General features: G+C 36.2%; 2 protein-coding genes across 2 annotated transcripts in view; both read left to right on the top strand.

The window, feature by feature from the left end:
- The window catches only part of LOC308691089 (uncharacterized protein), a 115,747-nt gene that overhangs the window by 30,569 nt on the left and 58,139 nt on the right, over positions 1-27,039 (top strand). The window lies entirely within an intron of this gene.
- On the top strand, positions 15,109-24,727 carry LOC308691820 (uncharacterized protein). Its single transcript, XM_081367383.1, has 4 exons — positions 15,109-15,404; positions 16,657-16,966; positions 21,878-22,675; positions 24,199-24,727. Exons 2-3 carry the CDS (start codon positions 16,909-16,911, stop codon positions 22,639-22,641), a joined length of 822 nt encoding a protein of 273 aa, XP_081223509.1. The 5' UTR covers positions 15,109-15,404; positions 16,657-16,908; the 3' UTR covers positions 22,642-22,675; positions 24,199-24,727.

A 27,039-nucleotide genomic window follows, 5' to 3' on the forward strand; every position in this document is an offset into this window, starting at 1 on the left:
TTGAGTCTTCTGAGGTGAGGAGAGCAGTTCAAGGTATTTCTCATATTTACACGCCATCAAACACACTTTATACAGTTTGATTAAGCGTCAGACTCATTTCTGTATTGTTTTCATCGATCACAGCGATACTTGTGCGTCTTTCTGGCGTCTTCCTACTGAAATAAACATTTAGTGCAACAGCAGCGAGCACGAGGAGTTCATTCAGAGCTGAGCGATTTTGTGTTCGTTTGTGTGATTGTTTCGTCAAGTCAGAAGTTAAAGTCAGTTTGAGATCAGTGAGGGGAGTTGATATGGGAATCAATCTCAAATAAATCGTGAAAATCAAATGAATCAAAAATCAAGTGTCACACTGGAACAGACGTGAGCCTATAATGAGCCATGAGACATTAAATTACTAATAAATATAAATAGCGTTTTACCCTAGGAACAACAGTGCAACTCTTTGGAACATAACTATTTCCTTAGTTCCCATAACTATTTGGAAAGTTGTATGATCATTTTCAATTTCTGTGCATGTAAATGTATAAGTTCTTTTTAAAAGGATACCCCACTTTCAAAGTGTTTCAAACCTCATGAATTTCTTTCTTATGCTGGACAGAAAGGAAGATATTTAGAAGAATGTCAGTAACCAGACAGTTTCTGGTCTCATTGACTTCCATAGTATATTTTTTTCCTGTCTGGTTACTGAAATTCTTCTAAATATCTTCCTTTCTATTCAGCAGTAGAAAGAAATTCATACAGGTTTGAGTATCCCTTTGATGATCTAACTATTTTATAGTGATTAATGTAGTTATCATAAGATCAAATTGGCTATATTTAGATTAATTTGGACATTATGCTGCTGTAATTATTTATCTGTAGTGGTTGATGGAGATGAGTGTGATTAGTGAATGTTTTGTGTTATTGATGTTTTATCCCTGTCATAGTGTGAGATATTTCAGTATTGTCTTTCAATGGAGCAGTTTTACAGGCTTTAATCATCTATCCTGACTCAAATAATGTGTTTCTAACAGCAAACACTCAGAATAAAGTGAGATGATCTGCTGATGATCCTGAATGGCTTGTTGAATGAGTGTTGATAGTCTGAGGCTCATCAATATTAACAGATCTGCTGAAAACACTCTTTATTTCATGACAATAGTTCCTGTTTTCACCTCATTTATTATGCTGATGTCTTCAGATCTCCTGTAAATTGACACTTAAAGCTCATTTCATTGGTGTCAGCAGACTGAAGGTAATTGTTGGTTACTATGTAGGCTACATTTATTCTTTAGTCTTTATGTGTTGAACTCTTTTTCTTATCATTATTTATATTCGGTTACCAATAAGTATATACAAAAAAAAACCTCAGTAACTGTTATATATTTTTTAGTTTGGGCAGATCAGCTCCTCCCACTAAAATTTACCATAGTTGAAGCCCCTCCCATGTCAATCACATCATCAGTGAAGCTCCTCCTACATCAGTCACATCATCAGTTAAGCTCCTCCCACTGCAATTCACCCATAAATACTGGAATATTCCCATCATCCTACAAAGTGAAGACGAGCATCAGAGCATAAGGAAGAGCTGAAATCTGCAAAGACTGAGTTTATTAAAGAGGACAGTGAGAACATGAGTGATCCAGAACCCTGCAGAATGAAACACACTGAAGATCCTGAAGAACAAAGAGGTTGGTGTTTATTCTTCATTCATTCATGATGCTGAAGAACATTCATGTTAGAAACATTCAAGCACTTCATCACTTTTAGATAAACAGTTAAACTATGAAATGGCTGCAAAAGTTTAATTTTTGTTTTTCAAAGAATGGTCAGTAAAGTGAGGTTTGAGAAATATGCATATTGTCAACATCGGGTCAAAGTAATTATAATTTTAGCTCTTTTATTTTAAAGTTATATCTGGTTCACATTTTTTGTTAAAATGTTTTTTATAGTTTGTAAAAAAAATGTGCAATAGACATGCTGTATCAAGTAAATGAATGGCAGACAGAGTTATAAGCGTAACCGTTTTAATAAAGTATTGATTTGGCACCGGTAGCATAAAAAACCCAAACAATACCCAACCCTAATTATTAATAGTTATAGAGATTAGTCTTCTTATAATATCTTTGGTAACAGGGTAGATGAATGTGGTCAAATTTTTTGATAGCCTGATTACAGAAGTCTCACCGTTAAAAGCCATGACCCAAACACACAATTATAATGTTCTATCATAATTGTATGTAGCCTTTGTGATAGACTTGCACTGCAGATGTTGCACTGAACTGTATTTTCCTTTTGGAAGTGATTCCAAACATATTTTAAGCAATTTAAATCTCTCATCACTCATCTGAAGGAAATAATCCTTTATGTATTGCCTATTTATGTCCCTGATAACTGATATACAGAACAAATATTTATTTATTGTTTTTTTTTTCCTGTTTTTGACAATTACAGCAATAGCATTGAACTATAAATCTGGTTAACACTCGTTTTCAATGCTGTAATTTCAGTCATTTCACTTTCATACAAAACCAAATAATAAATAGGAGTAAAAAAGAGTGCAAAAATAAATAAGTGCACGGTCACTAAAGCATCTTTTTTAAATAACACATAACATAAAGCATTGAAAAATAATTCAAACACATTAAAAAACATTCGAAACCACCTGAATAAAAAACATTGCTACTTCAATGTACCTTAGTGCTCTCAGTTGCATATTTTATTTATAACAACAGCATTTATATGAACATAGGCAAAATATGAACTATATTTCAAATGGAGAACATAAAAAATAAACGACAGGGAAGTCTATCAACTTTGCATAAATATAATCATTCGTTTTAAACCACAGTTTTAAAGGGTTTATGTGTTTAATAGGCTAAAGAGGGAAGAGAATGGACTATGCTGAAATATGAACTGCAATATGCATACATATTGAAAAATAAACAGAACAATGTTCTGTATCACATTATCACAATTACCAAGTCCATCTCATCTGGCATGTCATCAGAATTTTTAATGTTTTTGTCTAGATAGTAAAGAACCAGCTGACAGAGCGCTGTTTTTATCTGTGTGTTTACACAGAACTTAGTAATTAATAATTTAATGTTTAATAGCGAAATAAAGGTTATATGTTAATACAATAATAGGGAGTTTTAAATAAGAGGATCAGACTTTCAGCTTGTGAAATTTCTACAGACACTGTTGTCATATGTCACACTCTGTGGTGTTTTTTGTTAAGATAAATTCAATGTATAACAAATAATAATAAATCCAACATTTAATAATATACAATCTGCTCCACTGGACTGCAAAAATCTTGTGTTCTTGTAATTTAATTAGTTTGCCGAACTGGAACACAGGGGAACTCGCTTTATTTAACTTAAATTTTTTTTTTTTTTTTTTTACAGCAAAATGGTAATATTTTATAGCAGTTGTCTACTTTAATGTCCTTTTAATTCATTTTTTTTCTCGTTGTATTATTTTGATGATTTTTTTCTTTCACTTCAGATCTGATGGAAGAGAACGAGGAGAGTGAAGAACACTTGTGTCGCTCAAAGAATAAAAAGACAATTTTAAAGAAAAATAGAGCCAAGAAATCTTTCACCTGCACTCAGTGTGGAAAGAGTTACACAAGCAAGCGTAATGTTGACCGCCACTTGAGAGTTCATACTGGAGAGAAGCCGTTCACATGTGATCAGTGTGGGAAGAGATTCTCAAGCAAACAAAATCTTAAGCTTCACATGAGATTTCACACTGGAGAGAAGCTGTTCTCATGTGATCAGTGTGAAAAGAGCTTCTCAAGCAAACATCATATTGAGATACACATGAGGATCCACACCGGAGAGAAGCCATTCTCATGTGATCAGTGCGGGACGAGCTTCACACAAAAACATCATCTTAATTTTCACATGAGGATCCACACCGGAGAAAAGCCGTATTCATGTGATCAATGCAGCAAAACATTTCTTAGTGCACGAGACCTGAAAAGACACCTGAGAGTTCATACGAAGGAGAAGCCGCATTCATGTTCTGTGTGTGGAAAGAGTTTTTCACGGCAGAGTAATTTACATAATCATGAGAAAATTCACACTGCTGTAAAAGAGTACATGTGCTTTGAGTGTGAGAAGACTTTTATTACAGCACAATCTTTAAAACAGCACCAGAGAATTCACACTGGAGAAAAACCTTACAAGTGTTCACACTGTGACACGAGATTCAGTCAAATAATAAGTCTGAAAACCCATGAGAGGAACCACACTGGAGAAAAACCTCATAAGTGTTCACACTGTGACAAGAGATTCAGTCAGTCAGCAGATCATAAAAGACATGAGAGAATCCACAGCAGAGAGAAGCCGCACACTTGTGATCAGTGCGGAACAAGTTTCTCTTTTAAAACTCACCTGAAGCAACACATGAAGATCCATGCAGTGGAGAAACCGGATCAACACAGTCTGAGATCACAGTAAGTAGTTCATCTTTATGTGCTGAGCATTAAAGTCTCTCCTGTGTAAGTTAGTTTCCAAACAGCCATGATGAGCAACAGGATATATTGGTGGTTGCTTGCATTCTGCTTCACATTTTTCACATTATTATGAGATATTGAGTTAGAATTATAAGAAAGTATTTCATTATTATGAGAACATTTCTCATTATGAGATGTTAAGTCATTATTATGAGAAAGTTTCTAAGTCTTAAGTATGACACCATTTCTCATTATTGTGACTTCCGTATTTACATTATTTGCGCAACTGTGATGGAAACAGGCTTCCATACTTTGTCCCCTGGACATCATGTGACTAAACAGATGAATATAAATCAGCTTTCTGTTTCTAACATCTGCTTGTTATTAATGATTTCATGAATTAAAAACAATTGCTTGGCTTCGACAAAACCTGATTATCATGTTATACTGCGTGATCTGGAGATATTAAGTTATAGATGTCACAGTTCTGTTCACTTAGTTTCATTTTTATTGACTTTTAGTTTGTTTCCTCAATCACATGATCACCTTCGTCTTAGTTTTCCTGCCACTGATATGTCGTCGTGGTCATTCATTTGTTCTGCACAGGTGTTTGTCATTTTACCCTCATTTGCCTTGTTCTCATTTGTCTGGTTTCATTTGCCTATCTTGTTTGTATTACCTTCTGAGTGGATTATTAAAGACGTTATACCTGATCTTCATCTTCATTGTGTGTTCCTTGCAACCATTGGTGCTTAATGTAACAATATAGTGTAAAAAACACATTTGAGATTTGTGCTGGCTACAGGGCACCATACAGACTTTATCAAATAATTTGGTGACTTTCTATCAGAGTTAGTACTGGGTGCAGATAAAGTCCTAATTCCCAGCTAGCAGGGAACGTTCTTAGAACTTTGGCTGACATTCCCTACAAGTTTGGTTAATGTTCTGAAGAAAACATTTGAATGTAATGTTTAACGAATATTTTAAGGATGTTTTCTCAAAATGTTCCTATAACGTTAAATGTAAACTAAGATATAACATTTGAACTGCAACATTCAAAGGATGTTTTGGGAATGTTTCTGAGGTAACAAGTTGTACAATGATCTCAATAAAACATTGTCCCAATGTTTCATGATAACAAAAGAAGAACATTCTCTCTGTCACATTAGGAAAATGTTTTGAGGATATCATTGAGAGATGAGATGTTGAATGTTCTTTATAAAACGTTCTTCTAATGTGACGAGTTAACACAATTAGAACATTTTACTTGCAACATTTTGAGCATATTTTGGGAATGTTGCTAAAGTTAAAGTTTGTACAATGATCTCAAAATAACATTGTCCCAATGTTTCATAAAAACAAAAGAAGAACATTCTTCTTTTGTCATTTTGAGCATATTTTGGGAATGTTGCTTAAGTTAAAGTTTGTACAATGATCTCAAAATAACATTGTCCCAATGTTTCATAAAAACAAAAGAAGAACATTCTTCTTTTGTCATTTTGAGCATATTTTGGGAATGTTGCTTAAGTTAAAGTTTGTACAATGATCTCAAAATAACATTGTCCCAATGTTTCATAAAAGGAAAAGAAGAACATTCTACTTGCAACATTTTGAGCATATTTTGGGAATGTTGTTAAAGTTAAAGTTGTACAATGATCTCAATATAACATTGTCCCAATGTTTCATAAAAACAAAAGAAGAACATTCTCTCTGTCACATTAGGAAAATGTTTTGAGGATATCATTGAGAGATGAGATGTTGAATGTTCTTTATAAAACATTCTTGTAATGTTATGTGTTAACACAATTTGAACATTTTACTTGCAACATTTTGAAAAAAATAAAATAAACCTCAGCATATAGGAGCTTTACAATGAGTGAACTGAGAACATTGTGTCTTTATACATAACATAAATGTCCTTTCAAAATGAAATTATTTTCAAACCTGTATGACTTGCTTCTGTGAAACACAAGAATGTTGGGAATAAAACAACATTGGAACCCGTTTTATGGAAAAAAAACAAAACAGTGAAGTAATTTCTCAAGATATCTTAATTAAGGTTATACAAAATAAATTCATACAGTTTTGGAACAACATGGAGTACCGGTAAATAACGAGATAACTTTTTAGGACATGTTCCCAGGGTCCTTTGCTAAATTAACCAAATTTATATAGCCTAACACTTAAGGAAAACATAAAAAAATGGTCCTATGTCACCCAGATCATTAGTCTGTTAACACACATTAACACACTTTTTAAATTTTCTTTAGGTCAAGCATTGGAACAATGTTCACGGAGCAGAACAGGCACCAACAGAGAAACAAGTCCATCACTAGTAAGTATCCACTGCATTTTATAAAACCGTAGTCAATTTTAAAGGCACAATGCACTCCAAAATAAAAATGATATATTTTTTTCTCCCTCGTGCCAGATTTATATCTGACTTTCTTTCCACAGAGATTTTTAGAAAAAATTATTATTAAAGAGAATCATATAAAGAGAAATGTGGGAGGAGCTTGAATTTATTGCCTAGCCCTGTTTGTTTGAACCGCGAGAGCCGTCAAAGCTTATGCTACTCCTACGTCATACATCGACAAGAGCCTTTTATAGTCTACATGTCGGACGCAAGCAACTTGCAGTTTTGCCCCCACCAACAACGCATAGTATTGCATACAATGGTGTGTCGCGTATAAAAAACTGGGACGACACCTTTTGCTACGCATAGATGCATAATGGCGGCCGAAGTGTAGCGATGCGTAGCCTTGCAGGCGCGTATGCGTATCGATGCGTTGACTATGTAACTCTTTTGGCGTAATTTGACTTGCATATGGATGTCTGCTGGAAGCTAGTTATTTAAGTCGATAAAGTTATAAATATGGTAGGGCTGGGGGAATTAACACATTAATCTTTGCGATTAATTTGAAATGCACGTAATTAAAAAAAATTACGCAATTAACGCAGCACTTTTTTTGCCTCGGTTTAATGACTTCCTGTTGCGGAAAAGGCTGCAAAATATGCCGTCCCGCCCCGCCGTGTTCGGCGATCAGGTTTTATTCTCGCGCAGCTTTCATGAGCGGGTCTTTTCCGCGCCGCGCTCTCCATTCCGTGTGTGTGTGTCGGCGCACTGACACACACACACAACACTGAGCAAACATTGAGCTCTTTGCTCAATGTTCTGCTCCGTGTTTGCGCTGCGTGTTCTGCTCTGTCGTTAACGGCCCAAACGCTCCAATCATGTACCGATCATGCACTGGAAAAGCAAAGTCAAATAACGTGAATTTTCTCAATAGTAGACTTCTGTGAAATAGCCCTACTGAGCTGGTATAGTCATGCTGGCAACAATGGTAGAATTACCTGCTCTGATCACATGCTCTTGTAATAATAGCTTTGTACTGTTTTATTTTGATAATTAGTAAAAAAAAAAAATAATAATAAATTGTTAAATTGATTATGTTGATTGATTATTGAAAAATAATAATATATTGATATATTGATGTTTAATATTATTTTAATACAGGGCTATTTTCTGTTCCTTTTTTTCCTGTGTTGTTTAATTAGGTTATTCTAAGTTTAAATATTGATGATTACAAGCTTGGGGGAAATGCAATTAATTGCATTTAATTACAGCAAATTGTATAAATAATCAGTTACTTTTTTTTAATCGATTCCCAGCCCTAAAATATGGATATGTTTCTTACACGAACGCATCACTTCGCTTCACCTTTCGCCTTTATTAATCTGCCAGAGCTGTGTGGAGTACTTATATCATGGATGGATGCATTTTTATGGACTTGTCAAAAAAATCCCACAGGGAGCTACAGAATAAGAAATCTTTGAAGTCCACTTTTTTACTGTCTGTTTCCATCAGTAAATTACAGTTTTTTTTTTTCAGAATTGTGAGGCAGGAACACACAATTGCAAGAAAATATCAGAATTGTGAGCTGTCTTTTTTACTCCCCTCAGAATTCACCCTTCGAGGGAGTTTGATTGACAGGTATTTATTTTTTACATTTCTATTCTACAAATTATTTTTTTTTTTTCTACAAAAATTACACAAATTAAACGTTGAGACTTTGTTTCATATCAAAAGTAACCTGCTCTGTCTTGTCTCGGCGTTAGGACGTTTCAGCGTTTTTTCTTTGATCCGCAATGTATTTTTCATACATGATGTGTGGCGTGAGAGCGCCATGGCTTGTTGGACATAGCAACAGTAACTAAAGGGGGCGGGTCTTTGCAAATTGCATTAACCATGGCTGCCTGTTAATTATCACTGGACTACTTCACTCTCGCATCTCCCAAAAGTTTTTTTTTGTTTGTTTTCTTGATTCCATTTTAATGGTTTAATTAAATTGCTATAACCAATTATTTAAAATGTAATGATTTAAGCAAAACTTTCTTCAAAGGTTAAACCAAACTTTTATTTGACGGATTGCCGTGTAGACGTGTTTTATGATATGATGATAGTTTTTCTCAAATTAAGCTAAAATGCTGCTGAAGTGACTCTCAGAGCGGCTGTATGAAGTGCATTAATGTTCTCATATAGAAAAGACAGCAAAAACAAAATAAGCCAGAATTGCTTTTTTTTCTCAGGTTTTACTAATTTATCCTGTGATTCTGACTTTCAAACAGCCAATTGCGAGTTTATATCTCGCACTTCTGAGAAAAAAAGTTTGAATTGTGAGTCGCAATTACCTTTTTTAAAAATTGTATTCCATGGCGGAAACAAGCTTTCATATGCACAGACAGTAGCTCACATTTAACATGCAGATTGTGCGCACACAGAAACCTACTGGAGCACAGAAGGTTAGTGTCAACACTGTCCTGTGATTTCTCAATAAGAAACTGCGTAGAAACAGAAGTTATAGCATTTATTTCTTTCTGCTTTTGAAGTAACTAAAACTTACAGCTTAGCTAATAGCAAAGAGACGATACACAGGTATGATTAAATCACACTAGAAATTGTTCCATCGCCAATGCATTCAAATGCAGTTCTACTTTATCTGTATCTGATTTAAAACAAGCAGAAATCTGTAAGAAATGTTACAATCCATAGACAATATAACTGATGAAAATGAGCTGTTACATCAGAGCAAAAGCATCGTGGGCAGTGCTGTGACATGCTGCAGCTGTGCTCAAGGCGACCTGAGTTCGAGGTTCACACTTCTCAAGCCAAGTTTGTAGTTTGTTAAAATAATTTAGCCTCTAGTTGTGTTATTAACATGTATATAATGGATTAAGTATATGTTTTAAATTACAAAAACAAAATAGATACTCATAAGGTATCGTATTTATACTTTTAAATAAACTAATCTAATTTATTTCTGATTAATAATTAGGCCGGCTAATTTTGAAAGTTTTCAAAGTCAATCCCAGCTAACAATTTTTGGTTCCCATAACGTTAGTTTATGGTACCCAGAACATTCTCAGAATGTTAGTTTATGATTCCCAGAACGCTATTTTTTATGGTAACCACCCAGCAACGTTCTGGGAACGTTATTTTATTGTTACATAAAAATAAAACCAAAACAGAACGTTCCCCTAACGTAAGTATTTGGTTCCCAAAAAAATAACCAAAAAATAACATTAGGGGAATGTTCTGTGTTAACTGGGATACTGCTTGTGATCTTAATATGTAATATGTATTTGTATTATTTTTGTTTACACTGTTGCATGATCTTCTTTTATAGGCTATGAGGAAAAACTCTACCATGCACACAGAGAATGGAGCTCAATTCTGCTAACTGGGATAGCAGCTGAAAAACAAGAAGAGAAGAACAGTAGAACACCTATTAATGCAGATGACTTTATTCTTTTTCTGCAAGAACCAAGACAACCAAAGACTGATGATGAGCGCTCTGAGCAAACAGCAGTCAAGACGTGTGATTGCACATTGGACTTTACTGAGTTCTTCATGTAATGTTGGGCATCTACTGTACACAGAACTTCTAATAATTTATGTGGATGCCATTCATAATCCTGTTAGATTTTTGTTTTATTTTAGAGATTAATAAAATTGTATGTTTTAACAATGTTATAGCTAAGCATTTTTTATGTTTAAGAGAACATTTTGGGAACAAAAATAAAAACACCCCCTGAAAACTTTCTAAGAACGTTAGAGAATAATGTTGTAAGAATGTTACACCTAAACATTTTAATAATGTTTTTAAATAGGCTAATGTTATCCGAACATTTAAAAGAACATTCTGGGAACAAAAATAAAACTATCTGCTTACAAGATTATAAGAACGTTAGAGAATAATGTTATAAGAATGTTACTACTAAACATTTTAAAAATGTTTTAAAAAAAATGTTCTCTATACATTTAAAAAAACATTCTGGGAACAAAAATAAAACTACCCGCTGAAAACGTTCTATGAACGTTAGAGAATAATGTTATAAGAACGTTATTACTAAACATTTTAATAATGTTTTTAAAAAATTGTTATCCGAACATTTATAAGAACATTCTGGGAACAAAAATAAAACTACACGTTAAAAACATTATAAGAATGTTAGAGAATAATGTTATAAAAATGTTACTACTACACATTTTAATAATGTTTTTAGAAAATGTTCTCTAAACATTTAAAGAAAAAATTCTGGGAACAAAAATAAAACTACCCGCTGAAAACATTATAAGAACGTTAGAGAATAATGTTATAAGAATGTTATCGCTAAACATTTAAAAAATGTTTTTAAAGAATGTTCTCCAAACTTTTAAAAGAACATTCTAAGAACAAAAATAAAACTAGCCGCTGAAAACATTTATAGAACAATACATGCTAATGTTCTTAGAACATTTTTAGAACAAAAGAAAAATATCTGGGTCTACCTCCTCATTTTTATTTTAGTAACAATAAGGTAATAAAAGGTATTTTTAGTTGGCTTATGGATATAAGGCCTAAGCTATATTCTTTTAAATTATTTACATCAGTGGTTCTCAACTAAAATTCATTACTAATTATAGCTAATTAACGTTATTCAGTTTCATTTTAATGTCGAGTTAAAATAAAGAAATATATAAAACTAAATTGAAGATTTTAATCAAACTCCCTAGTGTTATTTTTGCGCAATTGCTCAGGGAAAATTTCTCCATAGCGCCATCTAACGTACAACCAGTATAACCGTTTTGAACGCAGAAAACTTAACGGTATAACGTTATACATGTATTGGCTGTATTACACATTTTTTAGGGATAGTTCACCCAAAAATTAACATTCTGTCATCAGTTACGCAAATTGTCTGACCTATATCATTTTCTTTGTTCTGATGAACACTAAGGAAGACATTTTGACGAATATTTGTAAACCAAGCAGGTCTGGGGTAGGGATGGCGAAAACAAAAAATGTTCTTAACCGACCACCGAGCCTCATTAGCCGGTTGAAACCAGTTAACCGATTAGTTTAAAATATGCTACGCGCTATTTGAAATAACAGCCATTTCGCAACTCTGTCGCATCTCTCTGCCGCTCTGCCTCCCGCTCACACACGCGCCCCGGCGCCGCCCTTCCACTCACGTCATTTTTTTTAAATCCCCTACAGCGCGAAACATGAGTTGCGCAAACGCGGCGCCGAGGAGCTTGTGTGTAATCGGAGGACAAATATATGGCAAAAAAAAAAAAGATTAAAATCAGTACAAAAATAACAGGCTTGCAGAACCACTGCTATATATCTCATTGACATTCTTCTACCCATATTAGATTCTGATCATGATTAATTGTTTATCCCCATATTAAGAAAATGTATGTGATAGCACATTGTTCTCTAAATTTTAACACCATCTTTTCTGTAAACAAGGATGCCGATTACAACTTATCTGAACTACTTGATCAGCAAAATATGTTTGATGAATGCCTTCAACAGATCAGTAGTGAATGGATGCTTGAGTACTATTGTGAAGATGAACTTGAATACATTGCACCTGTACAAATTCTGCTGGATCAAACAGATAGACATGGTGCGCATTTCCAGTACATACCTATCAAGGCTCTGCTGAGAAAGACTGCTCATAATGAGGATGTGTGGGCAATGCTTAAAGGAATAGTTCACTTTAAAATGAAAATTCTGTCATCATATACTCACCCTCATGTTGTTTCAAAGCTGTATGAATTTTTTTCTTCTGCTCAACAGAAAGGAAGATATTTAGAAGAATATCAGTAACCAGACAGTTTTTGGGTCCCATTGACTTCCATAGTATATTTTTTTCCGACTATGGAAGTCAATGGGACCTGTCTGGTTACTGACATTCTTCTAAATATCTTCCTTTCTGTTCAGCAGAAGAAAGAAATTCATACAGCTTTGAAACAACATGAGGGTGAGTATATGATGACAGAATTTTCATTTTAAAAGTGAACTTCTCCTTTAACCAAGAGAAAACACCCAAACATCAGGATGTTATGGAGGACTACACTGATGGAGACCAGTTCAAAAGTTGTGAGCTTTCTTCCTTATCCAATGTACGTCTACATTTCTACATCGATGAATTTGAGATCGTCAACCCTTTAGGCTCTAAAAGGGGAAAACATAAACTGACAGCTGTGTATTTTAAACTCGGAAACATCGATAAGAAATATACATCAAAACTTGTATTAATCGGTATATTGAAGAAGATCTTACCAACTATAACAATCTGTTTCAGCCTTTGATTGAAGAAGTGACATATCTTGAGAAAGAGGGAGTGACTCTGTCATGTAATGGGGAAAGCAGAAGATTCTATGGCACAGTAGTCACCATCTCAGTGGACAATCTTTCAGCTCACTCTTTGATTGGGCTGAAAAACAAATTTTTCACATGGGAGAATATGTCGTTTTTGCATGGCCACAAAAGAAGACATCATTACCAAATTCAAAGAAGAGGACTTTACTCTAAAAGACAGTGCTAATTACAGATACCACCTGCAGGCTGTCTGTGAAAATCCTGATAATGGGTCCGTTTATGGTGTACATCAGAGAGAGTGCTGTTTCTCATCTCTTAACTATGCTCCTACAACTCACGTTTCCACCTGATGTGATGCATGACATCTTGCAGGGAGTTATTCCTAATGCTCTCAGATGGATTCTACATCAGTTAATCAAGGATAAACACTTCACCCTAGATCAACTGAACTATGAAATTGACAATTTTTCATATTCTGTAAATGATAAAACATCTAAGCCACAAATCTTGACGGAAAGAATGTTGTGAAGCAGAGGTCAAATCTCTGGTAAAGCTTCAAAAACCTCGAAAATGAAGGATCAAGTTAAATTTATAAGATTTCGGCAAAGCCTAAAGACTGAGATGCCTTCTAAGACCACACACACCAATCATGAGTAAGTCTAAATGTATTTTTTTGCACTAGAAGATTGCTAGTAGCTAGGTATGTAATCCTTCTCAGATACTTAGCCAAACAAATGATTGTTAATAATTGATTTTTTTTAACACTTTTTGGAAGGACTTAAAATATTAAAACCACAGATCAGAATCTTGCGATGGCCAGTGTTACACTCACTTATACTTAAAACGCGTCTTAAGCCATATCTTTTTATACAAGCTTTTTTATAACATGTTGTATTGAGTCTTTTAAATGCACTTTATTTGTATATGCGGCTTGTTTGTTGTGTGTATTGTCTTATGCAGTGACCTGTATATTGCTTGTGAGGTGACCGTGGGTGTTATGATAAGCCGCCATTAAATAAAATGCATTATTATTATTATTACCTACTGGCGTGCATCCGTGCAGCATCATGCAAAAATAACGGTTTACAGTAACGGACGTGACTGTTAAAATGTTATTCGTAGTGACCCATGATAGATTTATTTTGTGTTTTTCATAGAATGGGCAGTTTGTGACTTTTGTCCAGAACTGGGCCCTCATTAAATTATGGAATACTTTAAAAAAAAATAGGCCTATTTGTGGAAAAAAAAAAGTGTTATATTTGAGTTACATAAAAGTTTTTGTTTGTTTTCTTCCTAACTGTCCTTGAAATAGTGGTCAAGAACCCCTCCACCCCCCAACAAAAAAATGGTTTGGCCACTGATCAAAATTTGATGTTCAGTACGCTCAAAATGTCCGCTCAGGACAAGTCCACTGCTCAGAAAAGGAAAGAAAAGAGAAGAAGAGAAGAAGAAAATAGAGCCCTGGGAGATTTTCTAAACAAAAAGTTAAAAAAAAGGTGGTGACGGTGAAGCTGTAACTAGTAAAGTCAACGTAGAGCAAGGTAAGAAACAGCGTTTACGAGACTTGTCAGGGGTTTTCCTGCATTGAATTTTTTTTGGTGGCCTGCCAAAGCAAATTTTTTTGTCCTGCCAAAGCCTTGTTTGATCGGTAAGTGATGTAGAGTAGAATGACTGCTGCGCATGACAGGGCGATAACGAGCAGAGAGAGCCCCGGCCGCGCGCACGCTCTCTCACGTCTTCAAACAACACGAGCGCTGTCTTGCTCTCTCTCCCTCGTGCATATTAATCAAAGTCAATTGATACGACAGTTAAAGGTCGGAAGACCGCAGTTTCACGTGGAGCATTTGGAGATTTTTTTCTCTTGAATTACCGCGGGGTGTGAATTGTGCCCAAAAAAAGTTGCCTTATCTTCTCTAAATAGCGTTCTGCTATTTTAGCCCATCTAAAATTATCTCATCCCGGACCCAGGCAAGACTGTCAGCTGGCCTGTAACCCACGCCTACTGGGCATACTCAAAAAAAATTGCATGGAAGTGGATGCCGGAAAGGGGACATCGATGAAGCACATGCAGAAGGGCTCTCTGTGTCATATAAACGAATCATGGAAGTGAAACAGTCACTGGCACGCACAGTGTTCATTGTTCTTCCTACTAATCTTCATCGGCATGTCTTTACCACTTATGATGTTGACAACCTTGATGGCCAGAGCAAAGGAAACTTCTCACAGGACGAGTTCCAGGGAACTGCACTGAGTGCTACAAATCAGCTCTCTCGTGATAATCTGGGATTAAGCGTCCTCAAATAAAGGTAGACTCTGAAGATTCATCTACACCCAAACTTCCAGACTCATATACACGCTGCACTTCTCTGTTTAGGATTGACGTTACTCATTGTGCACCGGATAGTTTGTAAACTCTTCCTTAGTTGTTTAATTGGTTTTAAAGTGGCTTTTAAAAGTGAAATTCAATGCAAAAAGTGTGTATGAAAAGGAAAAAATCAGAAGACCGTCCGTTCTGCTGCATTCTCCTACATCGTCACACTGAAAGTCAGGAATCTGTTTTTACCGGTCAAACACAGTAGAATGGGACAACATACTGTATAGGAAAACATTCCTTTTCCTATTATACCCATAGCAAGGGATTGTTAAAGATGATTGCAATATCAACACCGAAACCTAAAGACGGAAGGAGAAGTACATTAACATAATCTCCTCAGCGCATCTTTCAGCAGCTGTGCCTAGACTGTACATTACAATACTTTAATATGTCTAGTTCAACATAATTCTGTTCAGTTCATAAGCTGTCAGATTAGACCAAACATGTTAGAACACATCCATAGTAAGTAATGGGAAGAAGCGTGTTTGTCCTGTGAAGCAAATGGCACATATTTGTGTTAGAGGTGTGAGAGACACATCAGTCCTCACTCTGCAATTCCCTCGCATCAGATTCACAGCATTAGCATACTGTGATCATGAGGCCATTGTCCAACATTTAATTCACATGAATACTTTTAAAGTGACAACTGCTGTACTAGGGCAGTAAATGGGCTAGTTATACCCATATTTCACGTCAAAAGTTCCTGTTTTCACCTCATTTATTATGCTGATGTCTTCAGATCTCCTGTAAATGGCCACTTAAAGCTCATTTCATTGGTGTCAACAGGCTGAGGTATTTATTTATTAAAGGGTTAGTTCACCCAAAAATGAAAATTTTGTCAGTAATTACTCTCCCTAATGTTGTTCCAACCCCGTAAGACTTTCATTCATCTTCGGAACACAAATTAAGATATTTTTTTGAGAGCTGTCTCACTCCTCCATATGCTTCTATTGTAATTGAAACTTGCCGGCCCAGAAAGTTAGTAAAGACATTGTTAATGACTACAGTGGCTCGGCCATAAGTTTAGTGAGTGACGAGAATACTTTTTGTGTGCAAAAAAAACAAAAAAACAGTTGTGTATTAGCATCAGTTACTTTTGAGACAAACAGAAATAAATGCTTATATGTGATATAAGTATAAAAACAAACTCAGTAACTGATATATTTTATTTTTATTTTGGGCAGATCAGCTCCTCCCACTAAAATTGACTATAATTGAAGCCCCTCCCACAGCAATTACATCATCAGTGAAGCTCCTCCCACACCAATTGCATCATCAGTGAAGCTCCTCCCACATCAGTCACATCATCAGTGAAGCTCCTCCCACTGTAATTCCCCAATAAATGCTGTAAATTCCCATCAGCTACAAGTGAAGACACGCATCAGGAAGAGCTGAAATCTGCAAAGACTGAGTTTATTAAAGAGGACAGTGAGAACATGAGTGATCCAGAACCCTGCAGAATGAAACACACTGAAGATCCTGAAGAACAAAGAGGTTGGTGTTTATTCTTCATTCATTCATGATGCTGAAGAACATTCATGTTAGAAATATTCAAGCACTTCATCAGTTTTAGATAAACAGTTACACTATGATATGGGTCAAATGTTATTGTTAGTTTTCAACAAATGGTCAGTAATGGGAAGTTTATACACTTTTATGCTGTTTGTCAACATCAGGTCAAACTAAATATTCTAGCTATGTAACATTTATTGGTAACACTTCATATTACGACCCGCAAACAACTGCGTAAGTAAACCGAAATTACGGTGTGCGTTTCTGTAATTATAGTGTACTTCCGTGTAGGGCAGGCATTCTCAACCCTGGTCCTGGAGGGCCATTGTCCTGCAGAGTTTAGGTCCAACCTTGATCAAACACACCTGCCTGTAGCTTTCCAGTAATCCTGAAAGGCTTAATTAGCTTAATTAGCTGGCTCAGGTGTGTTTGATCAAGGTTGGACCTAAACTCTGCAGGACAGTGGCCCTCCAGGACCAGGGTTGAGAATGCCTGGTGTAGGGTATAAGGGAAGAATAATTAAGTTTTGGGTAATAAAGGGGTAACAAGCAGATAGACAACCTGCAAAGAACTTCGTGAGTAAACCGAAATTACGGTGTACGTTTCTGTAATTATAGTGTACCTCCGTGTAGGTATAAGGGAACAATACGTACAATTTTGGGTAATAAAGGGGTACAACCAGATATAAAAGAAAATTATTTATAATGTAATTATTTTAAAAATAACAGGTACCTATTCTGTTAATATATTCTAGGCAAAAATTGTATGTATGTTATATATAATGGGGTGGGGGTGGGGGTGTTGGCACAATGGATAAGACACATGCCTTTGGTGTGAGAGACCCGGGTTCGAATCCACTGTGAGACACCAATGTGTCCCTGAGCAAGACACTTAACCCCTAGTTGCTCCAGAGGCGTGCGACCTCTGACATATCTAGCAATTGTAAGTCGCTTTGGATGAAAGCGTCAGCTAAATGAATAAATGTAAATATAAAAGTTTTTTTTTTTATCACATTTCTGGCAAAAAAAATTTCTTGTGCAATGTAGTTACAGGGTAATTTTGACATCTGTGGGTTGTAAATTAAACTTTGTTGTTTGAGTATACTGTAGAAAAGACAATGCTTTATTAAGATGAAAAAGTGTTTTGAAATGTTTTTGTAAAATAAAAGTCAGAAATTAAATGGGATCCTTTATTGTATATTTACTGCACTTACCCTGTAACTACACCGAACAAGGGGGTAACAAGCGCCACTTTAATTTACAGCCCGCAGGAGTTAGGGCCTACACTTACCCTGTAAATACACAGTTGAAACGGGTAACAAACACTACTTACTATGTAACAATACGAAACAACACTATTTGCACAGTAATTACAAAAAAAAAACAAAAAAACTTTTAATTACAACAGTATATTTGCCCTGACATTTAAATGCCATTGCAATACAATGTGATAAGGTAAGTACTAAGTACTACATGGTACGTTCTAAATTAAAATCATAGCAGCAACTATTTTTTTTTTGGCTTAACGTTAAGTAGTTTAGTAAGAAAAGCCAATAAATAGCATTGCCAATGTTTTTCGAAATCAGCTGTTTATAAAATTGTTTCAGATTCAATTTTTTGAAATTTCAAAATACATTTAAAATTCCGTTATTTCAAATGTTGGCGCGTTGCGCGTGGTGAGCGCGCTCATAATCCGCCGGCGCGACCACAACATTGTCCAACATCAAATGGCAAACGTAATGCAAGCGGAATGAAACTGCTCGTTATTGTGTGGTTGACGGACCGTTTATCATTTTGGACCAAAGCAGCGCGAGCCGATCTTGATCAAGCGACACTGTAATACACAGCGCTAATAAGAGATCCAGTAAAGAAAGCATTTGAATTCGCCACAGAAGTAATAACATAGCTCAGGTCCGTAGCCAGACTATTGAAAGGGGGGTTCTTTTTTTCCAAAAGTGGACCTTTTCGCATTTTTTCTCGTCCTTTTGTATTTTGTTTGTTTTATGTCCTGCGCCCTGGGCATCAAGAGTCAAGGCCCCGGCGTAGTTAGGGTGGTTCGGGGGCATGCTCCCCCGAGAAAATTTGGATTTCTCTGATCTACATATGTGCAATTTAGGGCTTTTGAAGGCCAAAAAATTATAAGAAATAGGCTAGCTTTAAAACCTATCATTAGATTATTTGTCAATACCTCTCCTCATCTTCATATTTCTTTTTCTCTCAGTCTTCTTATCCTGGCCTATTTCTTCCCCTCCTAAAGCTGAACTTAGTCTTTTCATTTTCGTCAGTGAAGTAGGCTCAACTGATATTCATACGTTTTATGAATAATTTTCTTAGACAAGTTAATTTACTCAAGGCTAAAGCTGTAGCCTAAGTCAGTATTGACATTAGGAACCTTCTGCAAGCTTTGGAATTTGAAAACTTCTGTTTTTAAATGTTAAAAGTAATTTTAAATCATACAAATTATAGTCTACGTTTACCGCAGTTGGTGGAATTGGCAGACGTTCCCTTAAGCATTGTGCGCTGTGGAAACGCGTCAAAGCATTTTCAGGTATAATTATGCAGCATTAATGCACGAATGATTTTGAATTAATATTTTCATCATGCCGATATACAATGGTCACATAATATTAAAACTAATCTTGCTATTGATATCTTTGTTAGACCCGACCCTATAGAACAAATGTCCGGCTAATATCAAACCTAAAACGAATTTACCGCGCTCAACCAGCGGGAGTGCATTTCACGAATTAGTAATCGCTGGCGTTCAGCGGGGAGGGAGGAAAGTCTGCGTGAACCCGCGTAGATGCACTTTATGCAGTGAAGACTGTAAAGTGTTTGATAACTTTATTAAATTTCTGTGTATTTCCTCCTACCTGTCAGTGCCCCTTAGATGTCATGTGCCCCTGAGCAAGTGACCATGGTTAATCCGGCCCTCACCTGCCATGTCTATCGGCTCGTTTTCGGGTTATAGCCTACTTTCCGCGACTGCGCAACTGGGTTATAGGTTGCCAGGTTGAAGTGACAATAATGGGTTGAAATTGTAGGCTATATGGTGTGTGGATTGTGTGAATATAATGCATTTAATACAAGATGTCTGGCAACTGGTCAACATTAGACAAACATATTGGTCCGATTATACATTAAAGGTGTTTGGGCCATGCAAATTACGGGAGTTTCCCGGGAGAAATAACAAACCGGGAGGGGTCTGGGAGATAGGGCTAAAAAACGGGAGAAACCCGGGAAAAACGGGAGTGTTGACAGGTATCCGCGGCACACACACACAAGTCCAGCTACAATAATCATATTAATTTGAAACGGCAACCCAGAATATTTGTCACAAGCATTGATTAAAACAATGATGACAAAATCACATAAAAAAAAAAACACTTAAATTCTGGACCTTTGGCAGTGAGGGGGGGTTCGTTCGAACCACCCGAACCCCCCCTGCCTACGGGCTTGTAAGCTGCGAGATCTAATGAGAAACATTCACATTTCTCCGTTATTAACGGATCAAACAGCGCTGACGTGGAAACCAGGAAGAAATGAATGAACTATCCAGTGTAGATCAGCAACATTCACCATGGCTTTACTGTAGTAACACTAACTGCAACCATGGAAGTTTGGCAGGAATAGTCTGCTATAATGCCTTCAGGTAACATTACGTCGGTTTTATTTTGACATTATGAATACAATTGCTGCCCTCAAATGTTAATCTGAACTAAAATAAACCTTTGTTTATAACTACTACAATATTTTTTCCAAGGAGCTGTTTTGTTTTATATGCTCCTAAGAAGAGTCAGTTATAGCTCCAGAATTGCTCAAAGTAAAAATAAATATCATACTTTATGATGTTAGTTTTAATAAAAAATAATAATAAAAAAAAAAGAAATCAAGGAAATTTCTCTGGCATTTCTTTCTTTTTGCTGTATCAAAAATGTACCGAACCGTGACAAGTGTATCGTATCGAACCGAACCGTGAATTTTGTGAACCGTTACTACCCTACTGTTTACACAAGTGAGAGTAAGTGTAACATAAAGCAATTTGGCAACTGTGTTTAAATCTCTTGTTGCATGGGATGCGCCGCATAATCTAAACCGGTTTACTTTCGTTTCGGTTTACTTACGCAGTTATTTGCGGGTCGTAATATAAAGTGTTACCCATTTATTTGCAACAATGTTGCCAATATGTTTGACATTTTTCAATATAGTTATCATTATAATTACATTAGCAATTAACAGAGTAAACGACAAACTATAACAAGTAAATTAACTTTCCAGAATGGCTGACAGGGTTATAAGCATAACTTAAGCAAAACTTGACTCATTTTAAAAACAGAGCATTTCTTAAAATTGTGACATAGGAAGTGACATCATCTGGGCTCTTTCTGCTGCATGATGGGAGGACTAGAAAATAATCTCAATCCATTGTCTCTGTTTTTACACAAACTGTACAGTGTTGATCACATTCATCAACTCTGTTACCAAAGTTATTATAAGAAGAAATATCTCAATAAATATGACACTTCTATTATTTATAAGAAATACAACCTTATCAGTAACTATAAGGAAAATCATGTCAGGAGTAACAGGGTTGAGTGACACATGTAGGACACAGATAATGCTAATAAAAATAGCTAATTTAAAACTAGTTAAAGCTGCGGTCACTCTTGACTTTCAGTATGTGGAATTTATATGGACACTGTAAACTTAAAATGATAGTTCACCGATTAGCATTAAGCTTTGTATCAGCAGAAAACCTGCTTATTACCGTGGGATTTTTCTATATTGTTTTAAAAAATAAAAATTTCAAGATGATAATATTATGTAGCAGTTGTCTTACATCATTTTTATGTCCTTTTGATGAATAAAAGTTCAATTTTCTCTTTCATGTCAGACCTGATTGAAGAGAGTGAAGAACTGAGTGAAGTGAAGGAGGAGAGTGAAGAACTGAGAGAAGTGAAGGAGGAGAGTGAAGAACTGAGTGAAGTGAGGGAGGAACATCATGTCAAACCTGGAGAAAAACCTTTGAGTTGCTCAAAGACTAAAAAGACATTTTTAAAGAAAAGAAGAGCAAAGAAATCTACAACCTGCACTCTGTGTGGAAAGAGTTACACAACCAAACAAAATCTTGAGCGACACATGAGAGTTCACACTGGAGAGAAGCCGTTCACATGTGATCAGTGTGAACAGAGATTTTCAAACAAACAAAATCTTAAGGAACACATGATGTTCCACACCGGAGAGAAGCCGTTCTCATGTGATCAGTGTGGGAAAACATTTATTAGGGCATCAGACCTGAAGAGACACCTGACAGTTCATATGAAGGAGAAGCCGCATTCATGTTCTGTGTGTGGAAAGAGTTTTTCAGGGCTGCAATATTTACTTGCACATCAGAAAATTCACACTTGTGTGAGAGAGTACGTGTGCTTTGAGTGTGAGAAGACTTTTACTACAGCGGAGAATTTAAACCGGCACCAGAGAATTCACACTGGAGAAAAACCTTACAAGTGTTCACACTGTGACAAGAGATTCAGTCAGTCATCAAATCTGAAAAAACACGAGAGGATCCACACTGGAGAGAAGTTGAAGTGTGATCAGTGTGGAATTATTTTCTCTATTAAATGTCACCTGAAGCGACACATGAAGATCCATGTGTAACGTGTGTAACCATCCAACACAATCTGAGATAACGGTAAGTAGTTCATCTTTATGTGCTGAGAAACAATTCTGTGTAAGTTAGTTTCCCAACAGCCACGATGAGCGAGAGCACATTTTGTTGGTTGATTGGTATCTACTAACTCATGTTCACACCAACACGAAAGTTCAGTCTGATTTTCACATGCATTTTCTCTGTTCAGACCAATGCAAAAAATAGCAGTAGATGCAAATTCACTCTCTCACTGTAGGTGGCGCTCCTGGAAAAGCAGATATAAAGCACTATATGAAGCAGCGCAGCACAACTTTCTGTTTCTGACACCGACTTGTTATGGAGAAGAATGTCAAACAGTGTTTTCATGTTTTCAAACAGCCGTTCAGAATTTTGTATTTGCTATGGGGATTATTAAGATACACAGATGAGATGCTTCAAGATTATTTCTGTTAATCAAGTGTATATTGGTTTATATGTGTACACAAGGGTCCGCATACAGTGCGTGTGAAAAAAAAAAAAATGAGTAAAGACAGTGTGCCACCTGATTTAATGTTGCCACGCAGGTCGCACATTGAATTGCATTGTTTTGCAGTAATCAGTTGTTCCACAAGGTGGCAGCACTGGCCTGGCCTGTTTATTCCCAGTATAAAACCAAAGGGGTAATCCAGCATCCGGAAAGCGTACCTTCTATACTGTAACTTCACATCTGAGGCGTTTAAAGACTCTATTTGTCCATTATTTATTTCTAAAGAAACACGACAGTGTATAAAAGGCTCCATTACCTTGTATCTTACGCTATGGCCCCGTAGAAGCCGTTTTTGTAAAAGTAGGCTAATGATTGCGTCATAACCACGCGACTCTCTGTCGCACAGTAGAGAAATGACCGTATAGACAAGAGGAGAAGCGCGCAGGCAATCGGGGGGACGTGGAGGCAAAATAATTAATCAGAATACTTAGCAAAAGTAGCTCATGGACAGCTCCTACTCACACTCGCCGTCTCTGCAAGATTCGGAGGGAATGATTCAGATTTCTCTCGGCACAGCTACTAGAAGACTCACAACTGTCAGACGGGTTGCTCACGTCACATCTACGTCGTCAAGTTTAGTTTAAGTCTGCGCAGTACGCTAGGCCATCAGGAAGTGAGTGCTTCTAATGGACTTCACTTTTCTCCGTTGAAGTCTGTGGGGTCGCTGTGTCCATTTCTTTTACTGTCTATGTATAAAACCAAACTAAAGGGAAGGAACAACAACAACAGAGGCCTGCATTGACAAGCGAGGGGGTCAAGAGATAGATGTTACTAGTTTAAAAGATTACAAAACATGGTTTCACTTCATTTTGATGGTCCCTTTAACACATTCTGTTGTGTTAAAGTAAAGTAAAGTAATCACTATAAGTAATGTTGTACCTTCATGTCTGACTAACTCTCATTAGAGTGTTAGTAGAGTATTGGTAGAGTCAGGAGAATGTCTTGAACGTCACTTTAAACTGCATGAGTAAGCCATGATTAGCTGGTTGTTTGCATAAAATATTCCATAGAAACTCACTTGATTTAATCTGTCTTTTAGACCTGATGGACGTGATCAAGAAAGAAAAATCTGTCTCCTGCAAAGAATCATGCAAAATGGCAGAGGGACGATTTAATGTCAATAAAATTCCCAGTTATTAATTTTATGTGTCAGAATGTGTGTTTCTTGTCTTTAATTTTACCACTGTAAGTTTAACCACCGTGCGCCTCTTCCCTTGATGTGCTGGATCTGTGAAACACGAGTCTGAGGGGATAGAGAAGGGGAGGTGGAAGCAAATGCATAGGCAGAGACATTGGTAAAAGAATTAGCCAATCACCACTGAGTATTTCACTTTCAGCAAATAGGAGTATTGAGAAAAAGAAACACGTTATTTACAGAATTTTTGAATTTGTAAAATATATTTATGTTTTACTTTAGTTGGGAATGAGATATTGACAGTCTTTTTTGTGTTATGGTCATTTTATGGTGATTGTTTCTATTATTTATATTTTCAAAATGGTATTTGTTCTTTAAATGTACACATTTCTGAAAGATACATATTTTTCATTGAATAAATTACTTTAATGTTTAAAGGCGTTAAGTTTGTTTTTGCTAGTGACATTTAAGGGATTAAATTCAATAATCACAACAATTTGTATGACAATTCATCGCCAAAGCCCTAAAACAGACAATTAATCGCCACAATCGCAATTATTTATTAGACAATTAATCGTCAGCCAAATGTCATAATCGTGACGGGCCTAGTCCCTGCTTGATATACAACCACTGATGAACATATTTGGCTTTGATTGAAAAAAAAACCTATACGAGTGCGAATTAGACCCCCCGTAACTTCTGACACGCTTGGCAAAAGCTCTAACCACTAGACCATTGAAGAAGCCTATGTAACTATATGTAAGCTATGTAACATAGCCTATGTTAGTAGCAGGGCCGTTTCAAGATATTTGGAGGCCCTAGGCAAAAGAGTGAAGTGAGGTCCCAAGTCCTCCCTCATGAAAATGTTTAAAATTCAGATGGGATTTCTTGTGTTCTGGTGCATTTTAAGAGTCATGAATTACTCTGTAGTACGCTACACAAAGTGGCCACTAAAGTGTAGTAAAGGACACAGTGTCTTCAATGAGGCATTGTTGATGGGAATGACACAATTTGATTAATGTTTATTTTTGTCAACAAGAGGATTTAGTTCAAAGGAAGTTTTCGAACGCTAGTAACTTAGTGATGAGGAGAGAAGTTGTCTTGTGTGTATTGTATGCTTAAATTCTGCAAACAGAACAAAGTTGTGTATGACTATTAGTTTAACTTTTTCACCCTTAAAGCTGGGACAATTTTTGCTTTAGGTCTCCATCCACCTTACCTACCACTAAGGCTAGCAAGCCTAAGCTGGGCTTACATACTATGTGGATGCCAACTAAATGATATGCATCAGGTGTCATTTGGAATCATAGGAAGAATCATATGGAGTCAGATGTGCTTCAGGGTTTATTGATGAGCCAGTCTAGTCAAAATACAGCGACCCTTTGGTAGAATGCTGACAAACTGCGAAAGCAGATAGCATTATCCTACCCCAGGCTTATCTTCTCAATCTATACTTTTGCCCACACAACCAGTCTATACAGTACCACTAGCAAAATATAACACAAACTTGAAGCGTGACCTCCAGGACTGAGAGCAAAAACAACTAACTGAGGTTGAACCACAAGTGGCCGGCACTTCCCTCTATTGACTTACATACATGGAGGGCAATAGTCTTGAACCCCAGGTCAGAGCACACCTTTCTTTCTGATCTGTTGGCTTCAGTTCATTACATGCTGCTGTGGTAGATTTTTCCCTAAACCTTACTATCTGGGGCGTCTCCAAATCGATACCCAATTGATCTTACTCTAGCTCCTGCGTCTTCAGTCGACAACTGGCCGAGACCTATTCTAACTAACTTGCTTTCCTGACTTACTTGTTTTGTTGCTGCACAGCATAAATGACAGACAAACTCCAGCAAATGTCCTTTAAATGCTTTAATCACGGCCGGGAGGGTTCTCGAGCAGTTCTCAGAGAATCTCAGTCACATAGAATAATACATCAGGTTTTATAGGATAAAGACATGACACATAGAAACCAAATCACCTGCCTAAACTCATGACTTTAAAATTGTCACCTTCTATTAATATGAAACAAGCCCCCTCCTTTTCACCCTGTGTTAGTGGCCTATGCAAAAATATCTTGGAACATAGAAGTAAACACAAGTAAGGGGTTAAGAGTTCCGTTGATTACTCAATATGTCATGGGACAAGAGACAGTATATTTTTGATTTTGTTATAGTCAGCATTAGACAATTTTCCATAACTCAAATAGACAAGAACAGAAGGTTTTAGTACAATGTGTTAAAATACAGTTTTATTATTTTGTTCATTAATTTTCCACCACACTGCTGACTGAGCACAGCTGCAGAGAATATAGCTCATAACTGTAATGATATTAGCTCAGAAGGGGGAATATTAATAATAATCCATAATTACCAATTATGATTAATTATTAATATTTGGGTCAGTTAATTAGATTAACTTTGAGGTTAATAAAAATAATTATTTCTTATCATGTACATCAATTAGAGCATGTAACAAGATCAAAATCGTAAAAGGGACTTTGTATGCAAGCAGAGAATCAGAAAACAGATGCATAATTGTGCACAAGTTTTATTAACTAAATCACAAACATGACTAAACAAACAAACAAACAAACATACATACATTCATCCATACATACATGCATAGGTAAAGGTGTGAGTGTTATGGAACCGGAAACAGGAAGTAGAACTATGGAGCAAGATCTATTTTAGTATGAAAAGAACCATCAGCTGATAATTTTCAGAACACCTCATTAAATTGA

This window comes from Scardinius erythrophthalmus, assembly GCF_964197995.2.
Source record: "Scardinius erythrophthalmus genome assembly, chromosome: 1".
Classification (NCBI taxonomy): domain Eukaryota; kingdom Metazoa; phylum Chordata; class Actinopteri; order Cypriniformes; family Leuciscidae; genus Scardinius; species Scardinius erythrophthalmus.

Bases quoted from the DNA above. Each gene is read 5' to 3' on its own strand.
- LOC308691820 (XM_081367383.1), top strand. From the start codon at position 16,909: ATGAGTGATCCAGAACCCTGCAGAATGAAACACACTGAAGATCCTGAA. The intron at 16,967-21,877 runs GTTGGTGTTTAT...CTTTCATGTCAG, and splicing joins AGATCCTGAAGAACAAAGAG to ACCTGATTGAAGAGAGTGAA.